This window comes from Ostrea edulis, chromosome 3 (genome assembly GCF_947568905.1).
Source record: "Ostrea edulis chromosome 3, xbOstEdul1.1, whole genome shotgun sequence".
NCBI lineage: Eukaryota > Metazoa > Mollusca > Bivalvia > Ostreida > Ostreidae > Ostrea > Ostrea edulis.
This window is the reverse complement of record NC_079166.1, coordinates 41,081,283-41,097,336: the sequence shown is the minus strand read 5'-3', so window position 1 is coordinate 41,097,336 and position 16,054 is coordinate 41,081,283. Positions and strand designations below refer to the sequence as shown.

Below are 16,054 nucleotides of genomic sequence, written 5' to 3'. Positions count from 1 at the left end.
TTTATATTGCAAATGTATCAATGAAAAAACTATTGAGAAAAAGTGTTCAAAAACTTTTAATTCATATTCCAGAACTTATCTATCTTACGAACAAAACTGTTGAATTCTATGCATGCTTTATTTCATGTCTAAGTTGACAATTTGCAATAAAATACTTGACCTTTGAAAATGATTGATATCTGAACATGTAATTAGATATCACAAAATAAGTGTGAATAAAATTGCAAAAACTTAAATTTAAGTTTTGCATTGAGTATGAATTTCAATCATAGAAAATAAAAGTGATGTATCATGTTAGTCATAACTTCAAGGATACCGACCAGAATTTAAAGTCTAAACACATCTTTCATAATTTCATAGATGATACTGATCATGCGATGTGAAAAATACTTGTATGTACATGAGACAACAATTCAGTAAAACAGTATTTTGTTTTTTAAAAAGGCAGTGTGAACCACTTTCAACAACAATTCAACAAAAGAAAAAATGAGTTAAAAATATCAAGATTTGAAATTTCACGAACAACAATACTGTGTGTGATCGGTAACAAAGATAATGAAGTAAAATTGTTTTTAATCATTACACATATATTCATTCATTAAATAGGACACATACACATACTTTGTTGTTACACATCTGATGTAGGACAGCAACGTTTTTCTATTCTTAGAAGATAAGACATTGATTAAAAAAGAAAGCTAATATGGAATACATCGGTTCCAAATATTGACCAGTTCCTAATTATTTTTTAAAATGTTCTTTGTCGTGTACATTTGAAGAAGACTATCAATGGATATATTTTCTGTTTTGTAGGTATCATTTATTTACAATATACTTTAAAATACTTTACAAAGTCCACTGAAGTACGATCATTTCTGTGAGGAAAATAACAAAAAGGGCAGTGTTGGCACGTGCAAGCTATCTTTCTCATGTTCCAAAAACAAGCATGCATGTACGCATTTTATCTCAAAACGTCATCACTACATAGTTGACAAATTCAGTATTGATAAGAAATAATATTGAACTATGGTACCTTAACAGTTGTTATCAAGTAAATAATGTACTATCACTTTTCATTTGCTTTGTCACTTTAATATTGACTGATGAACATATGGCAATTAAGAAATCAATGGTTTAAAAATATAAAAACTACGTATCATCATGAAGTGGACACTGGGATACTGATTCTGAAGATTGCAACATGGGACAACATTCGACTCATCATTATTACTGTCACCGCGGAGCTGGTAAGATATTCTATGTTATTATACCTCAGTATGAGAATTCTATGCAACGCGTAATCTGATTGCTCTAGACGGTCACGTGCCAGGGTTGACAAAACTTCATATCTTCCTCTCAAACATCATATCTCCCTATCATATTTACCCCTTGGGTAACCTCGTGCAATTTCCATAAATGTCAAGGTAGACGAAGTGTATTGTGACGTCACAATAAGTCATTCTACTTTCATAGTTCGTAAGGCAGAAAATATACGGGTCTCTGATACACAGTTGAGTCGCATGATTTCGGTTGATACAATAACAAGCAATTAAATTAACATTTAAGGAGAATGAAAATGCAAAAACTTGTTATCATATCACTGTATTTCGTTGTTTGTATATATATATATATATATATATATATATATATATATATATATATATATATAATGTTACCTTTTGACAATCACGTAGATTTTATTTTTGTATACATAGAGAACACACGAATTTGATTTTTTCTTCTACAACGTTTTACACAATGAAAATTACGGTTAAGCATGTAAGATTTGAGATCAACAAAATGCAGATTTGTGTATGGCAGATTTATTTGTCGAAATGCCCATCTGGTGCATCAAAATTGGTACCGTATCAGTTTTACATTATGACCCCTGGATCGAGGCCTCTGCTGATGGACTGTTCGTCCCCGAGGGTCTCTACAGCCCAGTAGCTAAGTACTTCGTTACTAGCTTGAAAATACGGATGTATGTTTAATTGCTGTTATAAAATTTAGAAATTCATTTCAAAATTAAAGATTATCTCCCTCACGCATAGCTCTTATCCTTAGACGAATTTGACTCCACTGTTTTGGCACACTGTTTTTCCCTGTAATACATGTAGCTCTAAAACTTCATTGTTATTTCGGATTTCAAACATCTCGGTTGAGCATCACTGAAGAGACATTATTTGTCGAAATGCGCATCTGGTGCATCAAAATTGGTACCGTATCAGTTTTACATATATAATAAAGCACAGAAAATTTCACTTTATTTGGATACCCACTTTCGCCCCTGCCCTTACGACCCGTGGAACCAAATCTCCTAACAGCACTTAACCAGCGCGCTAGACTGCTCGACCATTTAGGCAAGTCTAATAAAACTTGCTTTCGATGACGATGGAATTCTCGCCATGCTGTCACACGCTGCTCGGTCATTGAGAATGGAAATGGGATACAATTTTTTAACGTCCATTAAAGAAGATCATACATGATACACATTGCATTCGAAATATTTATATATAAAGCACATAAATAGCAATGAACTCATATATAACTGCCCTAAGTGAAGAAATATTTAATATAAAGCACAGACAATTTTACTTCATATGGATACCCACTTCCGCCCCTGCCCAGGGTTGAACTCACGACCTGCGGAACCAAATCTCCTAACAGCACGTAACCAGCGCGCTAGACCGCTCGACCATCTAGGCAAGTCTAATAAAACTTGCTTTCGATGACGCTGGAATTTCATGGGTAGGGGCGGAAGTGGATATCCAGTGATGACATACAAATACGTTAGCTCAACATGTCATGTCCGGTGGATCAATCGGCATTATGTCAGTTTCCGTTTCACACGTTGAGACAGTTAAAAGCGATATTTCCAGTAAATACATTTACGACGAAAGCTGGGAAAGAGAAATTTTAGACGAACACAACACAAACTTGACGAACGTACATTATGTGGCACTTGAGGACGGCAATGGTGTAGACGAAATCGATAATTTACCGACAGAAAAGTGCGCGGATCATTCCCAGATTTAAAAACCATTTAATAAGAATTTAAACTTTTTTTAAAAGAACACGACAATAAGACACTGACATTTATATCTTAACATTTTGAATATTTATGTAATATGATAAAACGTTAGCAATCATTACACACGTACGCATAATAGACAGCGAATACAAGGGAAGCAACTCTCGTACTTTCCAATATTCTGCACTCCGGACTCTGTGTAAAACGGCTAATTTCTTTGGAACCACACACAGCCGGTATAGATATCTTATGCAAAGCACTGAGTAATACATAAAGTACTGAGTAATAAATTAAACTTGTCTGATTTTAGGTTTATTTGTTTCTTTATATAATCAAACATCAAATTATCTCAACTGTTTTATGCAAAAACTTTTTTTTCAGTGTGTAGTGGAGTTGGCAAACGTGAGTATGAATTTACAAGTATTGTTTCGAGTAAAATTAAAGTGATGAAATACAATTAGTCACTTGCATACTTTGCAGATAGGCTCATCATAATGACTTACGGTTATCAAATTTATGTAGAGGTTGTGGAATGCAGACAGGCTCGTCATAATGACTTAACCACGGCTATCAAATTCATGCAGAGGTTGTGGAATGCATATACGCTCGTCATAATGACTTAGTCACGGCTATCAGATTCATGTAGAGGTTGTGGAATGATTTCCCTTTTAAATAATAAAAAAAAAAAAAAATACCGAATACCTACATTTCAGAGGGCCACATTCTCTTCAAGAATCAGTGAAACGCTCTGTTTTGTTGCTATTTTATAAAGAAATATGTTCATACTCTACGCACATAGACAAACAGAGACACAAAAGCGAAAACAAAAAACTAACACAATAATGATCATGCCGAACATACTGCACTATTTCATATTGATGACAACTCAAAACGTGCGTTGAAAATCTAGCAAATCTTAAGTCATTGAAATGCCACTAATTATTTTGCTTTGCTATTCTTGATAACTTATTATATATTTTAGTATAAGCCGCAAATTCTGCAGTATCATATTGATTATGTTTAAAAGGGGAACACTTTTGAAGGTTGTATATGTAAGTAACTACACTTTATATGTGAAACAAGTTGATGATTTCTTACGTAAATTCAAATCCCATGTTAGAATGCATTCCCTGTACCGTGAGGGGAGATAATGAGCAATTTGTTAATATAGGATGGGGTAATTCAAAAACATTTCTTCTGAAGAACCTCTAGGCCAAAAAAGACAAAACTGATCAGAAAGCTTACTTTGACGATTTCAAGTTCTAAATTCCTCACATTATTATCCCCGCGAATGTAGGGTGGTGTCACGAATGGGGACCAAAGATTTATATGGGGGTATTTAGAAAAGTGAAGATAACGAACAGTGATCAACTCATACATGCAATACAAAATATGAGTTGGGCAAACACGGACTCCTGGATGTACAAGAGGTGGGATCAGGTGCTTAGGAGGAGTAAGCATCCCCTGTCGACCGGTCACACCCGCTGTGAGTCCTATATTTTGATCAGGCAAACGGAGTTATCCGTAGTCAAAATCAGCATGCCAAGAACGGCCTAATAATCTGTATGAAACACGTCAGACAGCATTTGACCCAATGATAGGTTGTATTGGCAGGCCATATCGTTATAACGACCATAGAATTTGCGTATTTCTGACTTTAAACGAAACTGTTGAATCCCCGGTTCCATCAACTTCTTTGTCAGTAGTTTACCTCGATTTAAAACCTTATCATACGCAGAGCAAGCTCTTGCGTATCGAATTAGTTGAGAGATATAAACACAATATGCAGGTGATAATTGCTGCATAGATATGGGAAGTTGACAATGGAGAAGCTCAAATCATCCCGTCTGTCATAATGTTGAGTTGCTAGGTTGCCGTTAATGTCTACTTTCAATAAAATATCTAAGTATGAAGCAGAAGTGGACGACTCTTTTAAAAACGTTTTTTAAAAGTACAATAGAATAGAGCCTTGATTAGTCATTCGAAGATGCAAGCATCCTCATGTCGTCATTAGAAGAGAAAATTGCATAATTTTATTTTGTGATACTATATCCTATTTTACATGCTATGCATTCCGGAGAGATTGTTTAATGGGACATTTTACACTAGAATAAAGATTTAGATATATGTAGCTGCATCAATCTACAACTACAAATGTAACCAGAATTTATGAAAACTAATTTCAAATTTAGAAGTTCAAATATATTTCTGTGTTATTCCAATGATACATCCAAATCGTTTAAATAAATGCAAGCCAAGTCGACCATTACAGTCAGAATCAAAGTCGCGACTTGTGGAGCCAAAGATCAGGCCTGGAGGTTATAAATTTTTTACCATGCTCATATTCAAACTCAGCCATGTTTGTTTTGAGTGCATCTCTGAGCAAGCTTCGAAACATACTCGGACAAACTTGAACATGTACTCCATTTAAGCATGAGAATGATTTCATAAAAGTGTTATTACCTTCACGTTTGAGTACAAGTATGATTTAGAGCACATCTTTCGAATTTGAGTATGAAAACGTGCTAAAAAAAGTTGTATAACCTCCAACCAAACCAAAAGAATTGCAGGGAACGCCAACTCAGTTGAGCTGCAGAACATCTCTGGAATGACCTTCAAGATAACATCAAGAGGTCAACATCTTTTGAAATTTTCCAATTCGTCTTAAAACTTGTTTTCATCGATTAGCTTTTTAGATTGTTATATGTATAAACTATGACTGCTTTTAATTATCAAACAATCCCCCAAAATTTAGCTATTAGTCTTAATTATATGCCTCGTTCACACGAAGAATTTAATTCGCATTAAACGTAAGTTAATGCGAATTAAATCTAAACCGCGTTCACACGGAGATTTTAATGCGCATTAGTTTACTTCGAATTAAAATTGACGTCGCGATTTAATGCGAATTAAATTTACTTCGCATTAGCTCCGTGTGAACGCTAAGCGAAGCTAATTCGAATTAAATGTAGACGCATGCGTAATGGCCAATTTGGGTCACATGCATCATACCCATGGTCAGCTATATATATTAATGTTAGTTTTGTACGAAAAACTAAGCAAAATGATAATCACTAAAAACATGTACAAACAGCATGTCATCAGATAATGTCAGAAGTAAATTTGTGCTCTGCATAGGCATACTGAGTAATACATGTGGAAGGAATTGTTTTTAAATACGACAAGAATGTTTTAAAATAGTGATATGATTTCTTTTTTTTTTTTTTTTTTTTTACATTTTTTAAAACAAATATGCGGCTCATTGTTAATTTTTATACCATATGACGTCATAGTAGACTTATAATACGTATTAGTAATTAAAAATTACGTCATAACAGTAGTCAGCGGAATGGTGGAAAAGACGTTCCGAAGTTGTTAAATTGGGCCCATGAAGAAACAATATATTGTCTAGAGTGAATGCTGGTCGTCAGAGGAAATAACAAGTAATTTCTTGGGAACATATAAATAAACACGACAAAACTCCTTATGTGTAGATCAGCATGTAAATTGTAAACATATAGTATATACTACATGTATATAGCGTTTTGAACAAAGAATTCTGTACCTACACAATATTCATTAAAATATCTATAAAAATAATTTTCAATAACATACTCTATTCTTTAATTTATTTCGCGCACCCTTTAATAGATATGCATACGAATTTAATGCACATTAGTTTACTTCGCATTAAATATTACCGCCGTGTGAACGCTATTTAATTCGAATTAATTTAATGCGCATTATTTTACTTCGCATCAAATTTGATGCGAAGTAAAATTTAATGCGCATCCGTGTGAACGAGGCATTAGTGTTTTATTTTGATGATTTTACAGATATAAGATCTTCTGTCAAACAGTTATTTGTGTTTTATCGTTGCAGTTCTCTTTTTACCCTTGTAAAGCGCCTTAGAATATTTGTTTTATATTAGGCGCTATAAAAATTATATTATTATTATCATTACTATTATTATTATCAGTACCTAGTTTGTAAATTTAACCTGTCATTATGTCAAATGTTCATTGACATATTTCATATCAATTGTTAGGCCGTTCTTTACATAATGATTTTGACTACGAATTATTCCATTTATCTGATAAAGATATAGGGCTCACAGCAGGTGTGACCGGTCAACAGGGTATGCTTAGTCCTCCAACGCATCTGATCACACACCTGCTCCATGTTTGCCCAATTATAATCAATTTCGACTTCTTTGTATGATTTGAATCCGTGTTCGTTATCTTGCTAAATGCAAACAAATTCCAATGATTTACTAAAATAAATATGTGCCGTTTCAGGTGGTGACGAGACCAATATGTCATCCATTTTGACCAATAATGAAGGTAACCTGCTAAACAAATTTGTTACATGAAATCCATCTCTTCAACAGCTGCTAAATGACAAGAGAGATCTCAGCTGAAGTATTCTTATATTTTACCTGTTTCCTTTCGACCTTTCAGTAGTACTTCTACTAACCCTTTTGTATAGAATGTGAATATAGTTATATATCTTTCATTCTATTAATTGATGTCATATTTGATTATAGTTTCCTTAAACAAAATTCAATAATGATTATTAACGTCTTGATTTCCGAAAGTCTACTTGCATGTATTAATGTTGGCATGTCATATACATTGTAAAATGTTATTTTTCTTTGCAAATCAGCAATGGTCAGAGCGACCAGTTTATGCTTTGCAATTTTGGCCGTCAAGATGTGTATGAGCAAACGCTTCAATAAACACCCAGAGAGCACTGAGGGAATGAAGCTGAAAAATGTTTGGTTTGAAGGGGTGGATAAAATATCAGAGAACACTGCCCTTCCGAAGAGTTTTGATCGAACCAAGGAGACTGACGTCATTATCCATGGCTACTTGGTGGATACGTCACTTCCAGCTATACGAGACCTTGCAGACACCCTTAGACAGGTAATAGTATTTCATTTCTTTATCTATATGTATTCTTTCTTATTTTGAAACACTGGTTGGCTATCATAACTAGAACAGAAAGATGCTCACCTGCCGAGTTTTAACTTGATGAGAACGTCTAAATATCAATTAACTACATGTATTTATACCAAAATCAAATTGCGTTGTGTTCATATGAATCCACAAATGTTTATTTCTAAACAGAGATCATGCTCGGATCATATGATATATTTCATACTGGTATTCCATATCCATTTCTTAGGAGTATGCTTAATAGGGACAAACAAAATTAACATTACGGTTTTAAGGCCCGCGTGTATCCGTTTTGAGGTTGCAGCATTGCCGATTTTATCGAAATTTCAATAAATCAAAAAGTTGGTAATAGACTTTTGTATCTGGGGAAAAATTCGCATTCGTTCTTAATTTTCCCCTTTTGTATTCGAAATTCACTTGCAAATAAAATTTTAAGTCAGACATCGTTACAACAAAAGAGCTATCTACCGAATAAACTTGCATCTTTATGACTTCCAATTCACAGGCCAGTGTATTAATTTTCGTATTTACTAATAAAGAGTACAAGTAGAAAACTTCCTACCCCAGTTCATAAACAAGGATCCGTTATATCAGCTCCAAGTGATTGAAAATTCTAAAACCACCTGCACTTTCACTTAACACAGCCACTTTAACGGGTGCCACTAATACACAAATTGACTTCAATCTGACGTGTTGCATACCGATTGCTAGGTCGCTCTTGGCACACTTATTTTGACTATGGATAACTCCGTTTACCTGATCAGGATATAGGGCTCACGGCGGGTATGACCGGTCGACAGGGGATACTTACTCCTTCTAGGCACCTGATCCCACCTCTGGTGTGTCCAGGGGCTCGTGTTTACCGAATCATCTATTTTGCATTGCTTAGAGGAGTTATGAGATTGATCACTGTTCGTTATTTTTACCTTTTATTACAAATCGTCAAATACCTAAGCTAATGTGGTTTGGATAAAAAGACATAATAAGAACTGCGTGTCTTTATAAAATCTTGTTATCAACATAATTTATGTACTATATTGAGTCATTATTGATCAAAATTTATATTTGGACCTCTAAATTGTTTTGGGTCCTTCATCATTTTGGGACACTTATCAAAATGCCTGTGGTAGTGGATTTGCAGAAGGTTTTACAATTTCAGTAACTTGAAGCTGGAATTGGGGTAAGACATTCCACTTAAAAATGATATTTAATGTTGCACATTCTAGTTCCTTGTGGTTAATTGGTTGGATTTTTACTCACAGCGATTTTAGATACCCTGTATTTAGAGTTAAACACCTTAAAACTCTTTAATCATAGTAAATCCGAACCAAAACAATATAATATTGCCTGTGGTTTGAATTAATCACTTCTAATCAATTATGTTTTTGCTACCCAGTCTCTATTTCAGATGACCATGCCTAAAATTCTGTTGTGGGTGACCCAGATAAAGGAAAGTCTACTATGTTTATGATTCAATTATATAACTTTTACATTTAAAGTTTCTTTTCCAACAAGTTCGGGATTAAACAAATGCATCCCTCATATATCCTATTGCTTATAAAACTGAAAAAGGCCTCCTCTTATCTGTTTTGCGAAAATTGACCTAAGAACGAGAGAATTAATTTTGTGTGTTCTAATGAAATTTCAAACAAATTCCTTAATGTTCAGTGATGATAAATTCAAACAACTGCACATAACTGACTGAGGGGCCTCCGTGGCCGAGTGGTTAGAGCATCGCGCTCAAAATCACACTGCCTATCACCTCTGTCGGCGCGGGTTCGTATCCCGCTCGCGCCGGTACATTGTATCTGGGTTCTCTCTTCCACCAATACAAACTGGGTACCACCAGGTAACTCCAAAATAGTTGAGTGTGGTGGAAAACATCAATCAATCATTCATAACTGACTGACAACCTAACCCATATTTTGTTAATCTAATCCGGGACTTTATCTTCTGTCTCTGTAAAATTATTGGTTCTCTTACTCGATCCATGTTAGAGCGGTTATAAACAAATAATATGATTAGTTTTCTAATAGTATTTGAATGCTGCACTCATACAGTAAATTGTTGTGAAATAATTAGACTAGGTTTGATTTTTTAGTGTGATACCATTTAAAAAGCGGCACTGTGGCACAAATTACCGTCTTACATCCAGGAACAGTCATATGCTAAGCAGTTCAAACAATTCATATAAAACAAACAACTTATGTTGCAATTTAAAACATGAAACATCGAATATTTTATCCGATTTACATGTAGAACATAAATTCAGATGCAATGGCTTTGTGTTCAATGAAGCGTCTTCTGGTACTTCTATTTGGAAATGCGTAACAGATTTGCCACATTTCTTTAAAAGGTTCTTTTTGACATCTCGATCAAAATGCAGAGATATTCCCATACCAACTGACCGACTTTCACAATTTCTGAAATTAGAATCACAGAAGTACAGTATTGTTAAATTAAACCATATTTTATGTCCCGTAGTGGGTTTATCCGTCTGTTTCTCTGTCCGCAAAAAAACTATAACCGTGGTCATCATTTTTGAATGGATCGTGATAGTGATCTCATGTAAAACTTACACGGTACCAATTTTGATGAACCAGATGCGCATTCGACAAATAATGTCTCTTCAGTGATGCCCAACAGAAGTATTTGAAATCCGAAATAACAATAAATTTGTAAGAGCTATTTTAGGGGGGCACAGAGGGCCAACAAAACTGGAGTCAAAATTGTCTAAGTATAAGAGCTATGCATGAGGGAGATAATCCTTAATTTTGAAATGAATTTCTAAATTTTATAACAGCAATTAAATATACATCCGTATTTTCAGGCTAGTAACGGAGTACTACTGGGCTGTAGAGACCCTCGGGGACTAACAGTCCACCAGCAGAGGCCTCGACCCAGAGGTCATAATGTAAAACTTATACGGTACCAATTTTGATGAACCAAATGCGCATTTCGACAAATAATGTCTCTTCAGTGATGCTCAAACGAAATGTTTGAAATCCGAAATAACAACTAACTTGTAAGAGCTATTTTAGGGGAAAGCAGAGGGTAAAAAAACTGAGTAAAGTTTGTCTAAGGATAATATTTCTTGTGAAAAGACCGTTTGTTTAGTAGCAAATTATTTTTAACCTCTTGTCCTTGGCGTTTGACCTACTTTTGAAAAACTTTACCTTAGCCATAACATTTGAATGTAAGTGATAGGGCTTTTATATATTTGATATGGGTAGGATAATTATTTTGCTGTTATATGCGGGCATCAGTGTTTCACAAATACTTTTTGTTCCCATTTCAGTTTAAAAGATAAGTGATGAAAACATTTTACGACTTATGATACTTACAAACTTAACCGTGTGTATGCTTTTTATGTTCCTATTTCAGTTTATAAGATAAGTGACGAATACATTTTCAGATTTATGATACTCACAAACTCAGTCGGGTATATGGTTGTTTTAGTATATGCAAACTAGATGTCCTTTTAGTATCAATATTCTACCGTTGAATTTTCGTTGACTCTAATGCAATAACTCACAAAATATGAAGTTTGGGGATTAAAAGGTCAACCCAATAATCAGTAATGTTTTGAACGCTTTCATATTGTTTTTATTCAATTGTAACTTTGCAAGAATGTGCTTTTCAGTTTTTCGATATACTAATCCCGAAATATTTTGGGGGGGGGGGGTGAATTTTGGAGATACTAAGCTACGTTTGTTATATGATTTTAAAATGAACCTTTTCAATTTTGATCCCGGCCAGTCTTTAAAGGGACTGATTCACGATTTTACCCAAAATTTTGTTTTTCCCTTTTAATGAACAAAATCTACTGTCTAATGTGTTTGAAAGATTTCGCATGAAAATTAAGGTTATACATCATCACAGAAGCTCATTTTAGAGAGTTTATCATTTGTTTTGTAAACAAAGATTGCGGTATGCTATTGTTTACGAAATTTTCAAAAGAAATGGATATCGATCAAAGTATTATTATATCTTTCATATTTCAAGCATTTTTGAAGTAAAATGTGTCATCTAAAAGTTAAAATTTGTGACTATGCAAAATGAAGATGCATTATATTACAAAATCAATATTTCACTTGTTTGTTTGTTTACATAAAAAGACTCGAGTCTTTGTTTACATAACACATATTTAAGGCTAAAATATTGCTTTCATTCTTGCATTCAGAAGGTCAAAATTTTGGCTGTCAACATTAAATGAGTTATATTTCTAATGTTCAACATCAAAAATCAAAAATATTTTTATCAAAAATCGTGAACCAGTCACTTTAACATATACTAGCATCATTGACCATAAAGAAAACCAGATGATAAAGATCGATTATTTTCAGAGGAAACACAATGTTTTGCTGATTGACTGGGCCTTGGGAGCGGGAGTGAACTACGCTCAATCCGCCTCTAACGTTCAAACGGTCGGGGCTTACGTCTATAGATTTCTGGAAAAGAATAAGATTCCGTTGGACAAGGTCCATATCATCGGTCAAGGCTTGGGAGCACACGCTGCTGCAGAGGCAGGGAAACATTCCAAGGGAAAGATCGGTCGTATTACAGGTAGGTATTAAAGTCTGGTCCTAGCATCTAAGACATGTGCATCTTTTCTCCTTTGAATTAACTATACATCCTTTCATTTATGATCAAAGTGATTTATTATCTATATAGTTTTCAACCTTGTTAGCTTTAGAAGAGGATTCGAAGAGCAAATTAAAGTACACATAGTTGCAAAAAAATTCCGTCAACCTCCGAAAAATAGATCAAACATGTCTTTGCAATGACAGAATATAATGCATCACTTTAATCCGAAATTTCAAGCCTTTGTTTTCACTGTTTCTTAAGCTTTAACAATTCACTATACCCCATACCTTTTCTCAGTAGTGGTAAGGATCATTTGGTTTGTTGAAAGTGTTACCTTCACAAACACAAAACGAAGTGTTACCTTCACAAATACAAAGCAAAGTGTTACCTCCACAAACACAAAACAACGTGTTACCTTCACAAACACAAAACAAACTGTTTGCCCAGTGTAAATTGTGAATGTTACGTTTCATAGGTAAGCTCAGATTATTTCAGTAAATTACTAACTACATCATGAATATAATGCATATTCTCCAAATTTGTAACAAATTAACCGAATTTTATTAACATACTTTTATGAAATTCAATCAATATTAAATGTTCGGTTTTTTATTTCAGGTTTAGACCCAGCCAGTCCGTTATTTGAAACTTCAAAGTTTGCAATCAACAAAGAAAGCGCCCAATTTGTAGACATCATTCACACGGATGCGCGACCGTTTGGTGAGAACATAATGCTCGTTCATTTCCTAGTTGACTTGCGTGAATATGGCAGAAATATTAAACGTTTTAAAATTTTTGCTGATCTATAGAAAACTTTTGGATACGATAATTCTGTGGTTTTATAAATTGAATAGCAATGACTTATCAAATATAAAACTCACAGAAAATTAGACCATATACTAGTGTTTCCGAATATCCTTAAAAGTGGTCGTTAATTTATCATCAAATATTGTATAGATAATGTACTTCGTTTTCTGATATAGTATATTAAATGATTAATGCTACTTGGTTATGTGCACTGAATTTAAACTTTGTTATATGATTACATACTTTCTTTGGACTAAACGTTTTCTAAACAATTTTGTTTCTTAGTAATATATTTGCCTATGATTGGTTTAAATTGACATTATTTCTACTTTACAAAAAATCCTGTTTTCTTCTGGGAAAAAGTCCCTCTGACGCTCTTTTGGTGTATGTTGTATATATCTCATCTCAGCAGATGTGCATTAGATAATTTTAGACACGTTTATCAGATACATCAGTAGAGTATCTAATTTCAAATCAATGTCAATTAGTAAATGATCAGTGACATCATGAAATGCAATTAATTTCATATCAATGTCAATTAAGAAATAAACATAACATGCATACATGATCATTGGACACTCCAAGAAAAATACAAACATTTGTAATTCTATCAAAGCACAAATTCATCGAAAATAAGTTCTTACATTGTATACCTTACAAATTCCCTTTAATTAGTGTCATGTATATCTGTTTGACTGCGAATAACTCCGTTTACCTGATCAGGATATAGGGCTCACGGCGGGTGTGACCGGTTAAAAGGGGATGCTTACTCCTCCTAGGCAGCTGATCCCACCTCTGGTGTGTACAGGTGTCCGTGTTTGCCCAACTATCTATTTTGTATTGCTTATAGGAGTTATGAGATTGATCACTGTTCGTTATCTTCACCTTGCATATCGTTATACCAGAAGTATGAATAAAAACAAATAAAATATAACACTAGATTACAAAGATAACAAAGTTATTAAGGTTGTGTAAAATGATTTTATTTACGGAAATAGACCCACCAGGTATTCTAAAGCAGGATTTTCCAACAGATATCATAATGACATTTTCTTAAATTACGCAGTGATTTAAAAGGCAAAACATCGGAAGCCCATTAAAATTTGATAATTGATATATTTTATGAGATAATTTCTCATTGAGGCATAATGCTAAAAGGAAAGCTTGTAACTTTCTTTCATAAGGTCCAGTTTTTTTTTCAAATGTTACTGACTTTTTTTCAAAAACGGATATTGGTATCCATCATGGAAACTAAAGAAAATTCCCGATTACTACTGTATTAAAGACCCCTGAAATGCAATCCTAGGTTTTATTTTATTTTTTTTGCATAAGGTTCACGTCTGTCAGAAACAACAGCAGTAAAATAACGGCCACGTTTTGGACCTTCTAGAGTAGTCACATCTTATTACAAACTGAACACAGTCAAAGCATGTCTTTATCTTTTATCATTTGTAAAGAAATCAGAAATCAGAGCTCTAGAGACATGCCAATTGGCAGGTATATCATGCAATCATATTCATTGAAGAAAATTAAAAAATTATGTTATAGGATTAAAATTACATTATTTCTCGAAATGTGCATCTGGTGCATCAAATTTGGTACCGTATAAGTTTTACATTATGAACCCTGGGTCGAGGCCTTTGCTGGTGGACTGTTAGTCCCCGAGGATCTCTACAGCCCAGTAGCTAAATACTTCGTTACAAGCTTGAAAATACGGATGTATATTTAATTGCTGTTATAAAATTTAGAAATTCATTTAAAAATTAAGGATTATCTCCCTCATGCATAGCTCTTATCCTTGGACGAATTTGGCTCCAGTTTTTGGAACTCTAGTTTTCCTTTTAGATCCTAGAAGTTTATTGTTATTTCGATTTTCCAAAATTTCGGCTTGAGCATCACTGAAGACATTATTTGTTGAAATGCACATCTGGTACATCAAAATTGGTACTGTATAAGTGTTACATCACATTAATATTAGTAAATATGGTCCTATCCTGAGTGTGAAGTATAAATACATGTAGATGTCTACTTGATATGATAAGATGTAAACTTCCATTTCATTTAGGTTATGGAATGAAGAAAAGATGCGGCCATCTTGATATCTACGTCAATGGTGGAAGAAGACAACCAGGATGTACCTATAACCCGAAAAACCCTGTTAAGATTCATACTCTAAAAAGTAAGAAAGTTCTATATTTCTAAACATCCGATAAGAATTGAACGGTCTTTATCTTATTTCATGACAATGTTTCATTCATTCTAGAGGTAACATTCCACAAAGCCTGTGGACATTTGAAAGCTGTAGGATATTACGTGGAGTCGATCTCGGACAAGTGTAAACTCCGAGCCTGTGAATGCACATATATGAAATTTCTTGCGTCTAAATGTACTCCTAACAAGTGTGTGTTCTGGGGTTATGATGCTAAGAAAGGATCTGAAGGAATGTACTACGGCGTTACCGCCACCGCCTACCCGTACTGTCGAACAAACGGTTCCGAGTAGATTCATCAATATGAAGATCTATAGACCAGACCCATGAAATATTTCCTTAAATCGATGTTTTTTTTTTGTTTCTTTAATAAACTATATGCATCAGGCGTTTTCTTTAATGTTTTATTTACTAAGAACGCCATTTTTGCTGCTTCTGTGAATCTGGCAAATTGGTATTTTT

The 16,054-nt window shown here is 34.0% G+C and overlaps 1 protein-coding gene across 1 annotated transcript; it reads left to right on the top strand.

The window, feature by feature from the left end:
• Nucleotides 1-1,166: 1,166 nt before the first annotated feature.
• Nucleotides 1,167-15,980, top strand: LOC125673170 (pancreatic triacylglycerol lipase-like). The gene is made up of 8 exons (XM_048909592.2): nt 1,167-1,247; nt 3,413-3,433; nt 7,330-7,374; nt 7,697-7,956; nt 12,336-12,555; nt 13,195-13,296; nt 15,449-15,562; nt 15,647-15,980. Exons 1-8 carry the CDS (start codon nt 1,202-1,204, stop codon nt 15,883-15,885), a joined length of 1,047 nt encoding a protein of 348 aa, XP_048765549.2. The 5' UTR covers nt 1,167-1,201; the 3' UTR covers nt 15,886-15,980.
• The last annotated feature ends 74 nt before the right edge of the window (nt 15,981-16,054 follow it).

What these genes read in the sequence shown, in the direction of transcription:
- LOC125673170 (XM_048909592.2), top strand. Translation starts at nt 1,202, where the DNA reads ATGGGACAACATTCGACTCATCATTATTACTGTCACCGCGGAGCTG. An exon ending in TTACTGTCACCGCGGAGCTG is followed by an intron (nt 1,248 to 3,412) that starts GTAAGATATTCT and finishes CTTTTTTTTCAG; the next exon opens with TGTGTAGTGGAGTTGGCAAA. An exon ending in TAAGATTCATACTCTAAAAA is followed by an intron (nt 15,563 to 15,646) that starts GTAAGAAAGTTC and finishes CATTCATTCTAG; the next exon opens with AGGTAACATTCCACAAAGCC.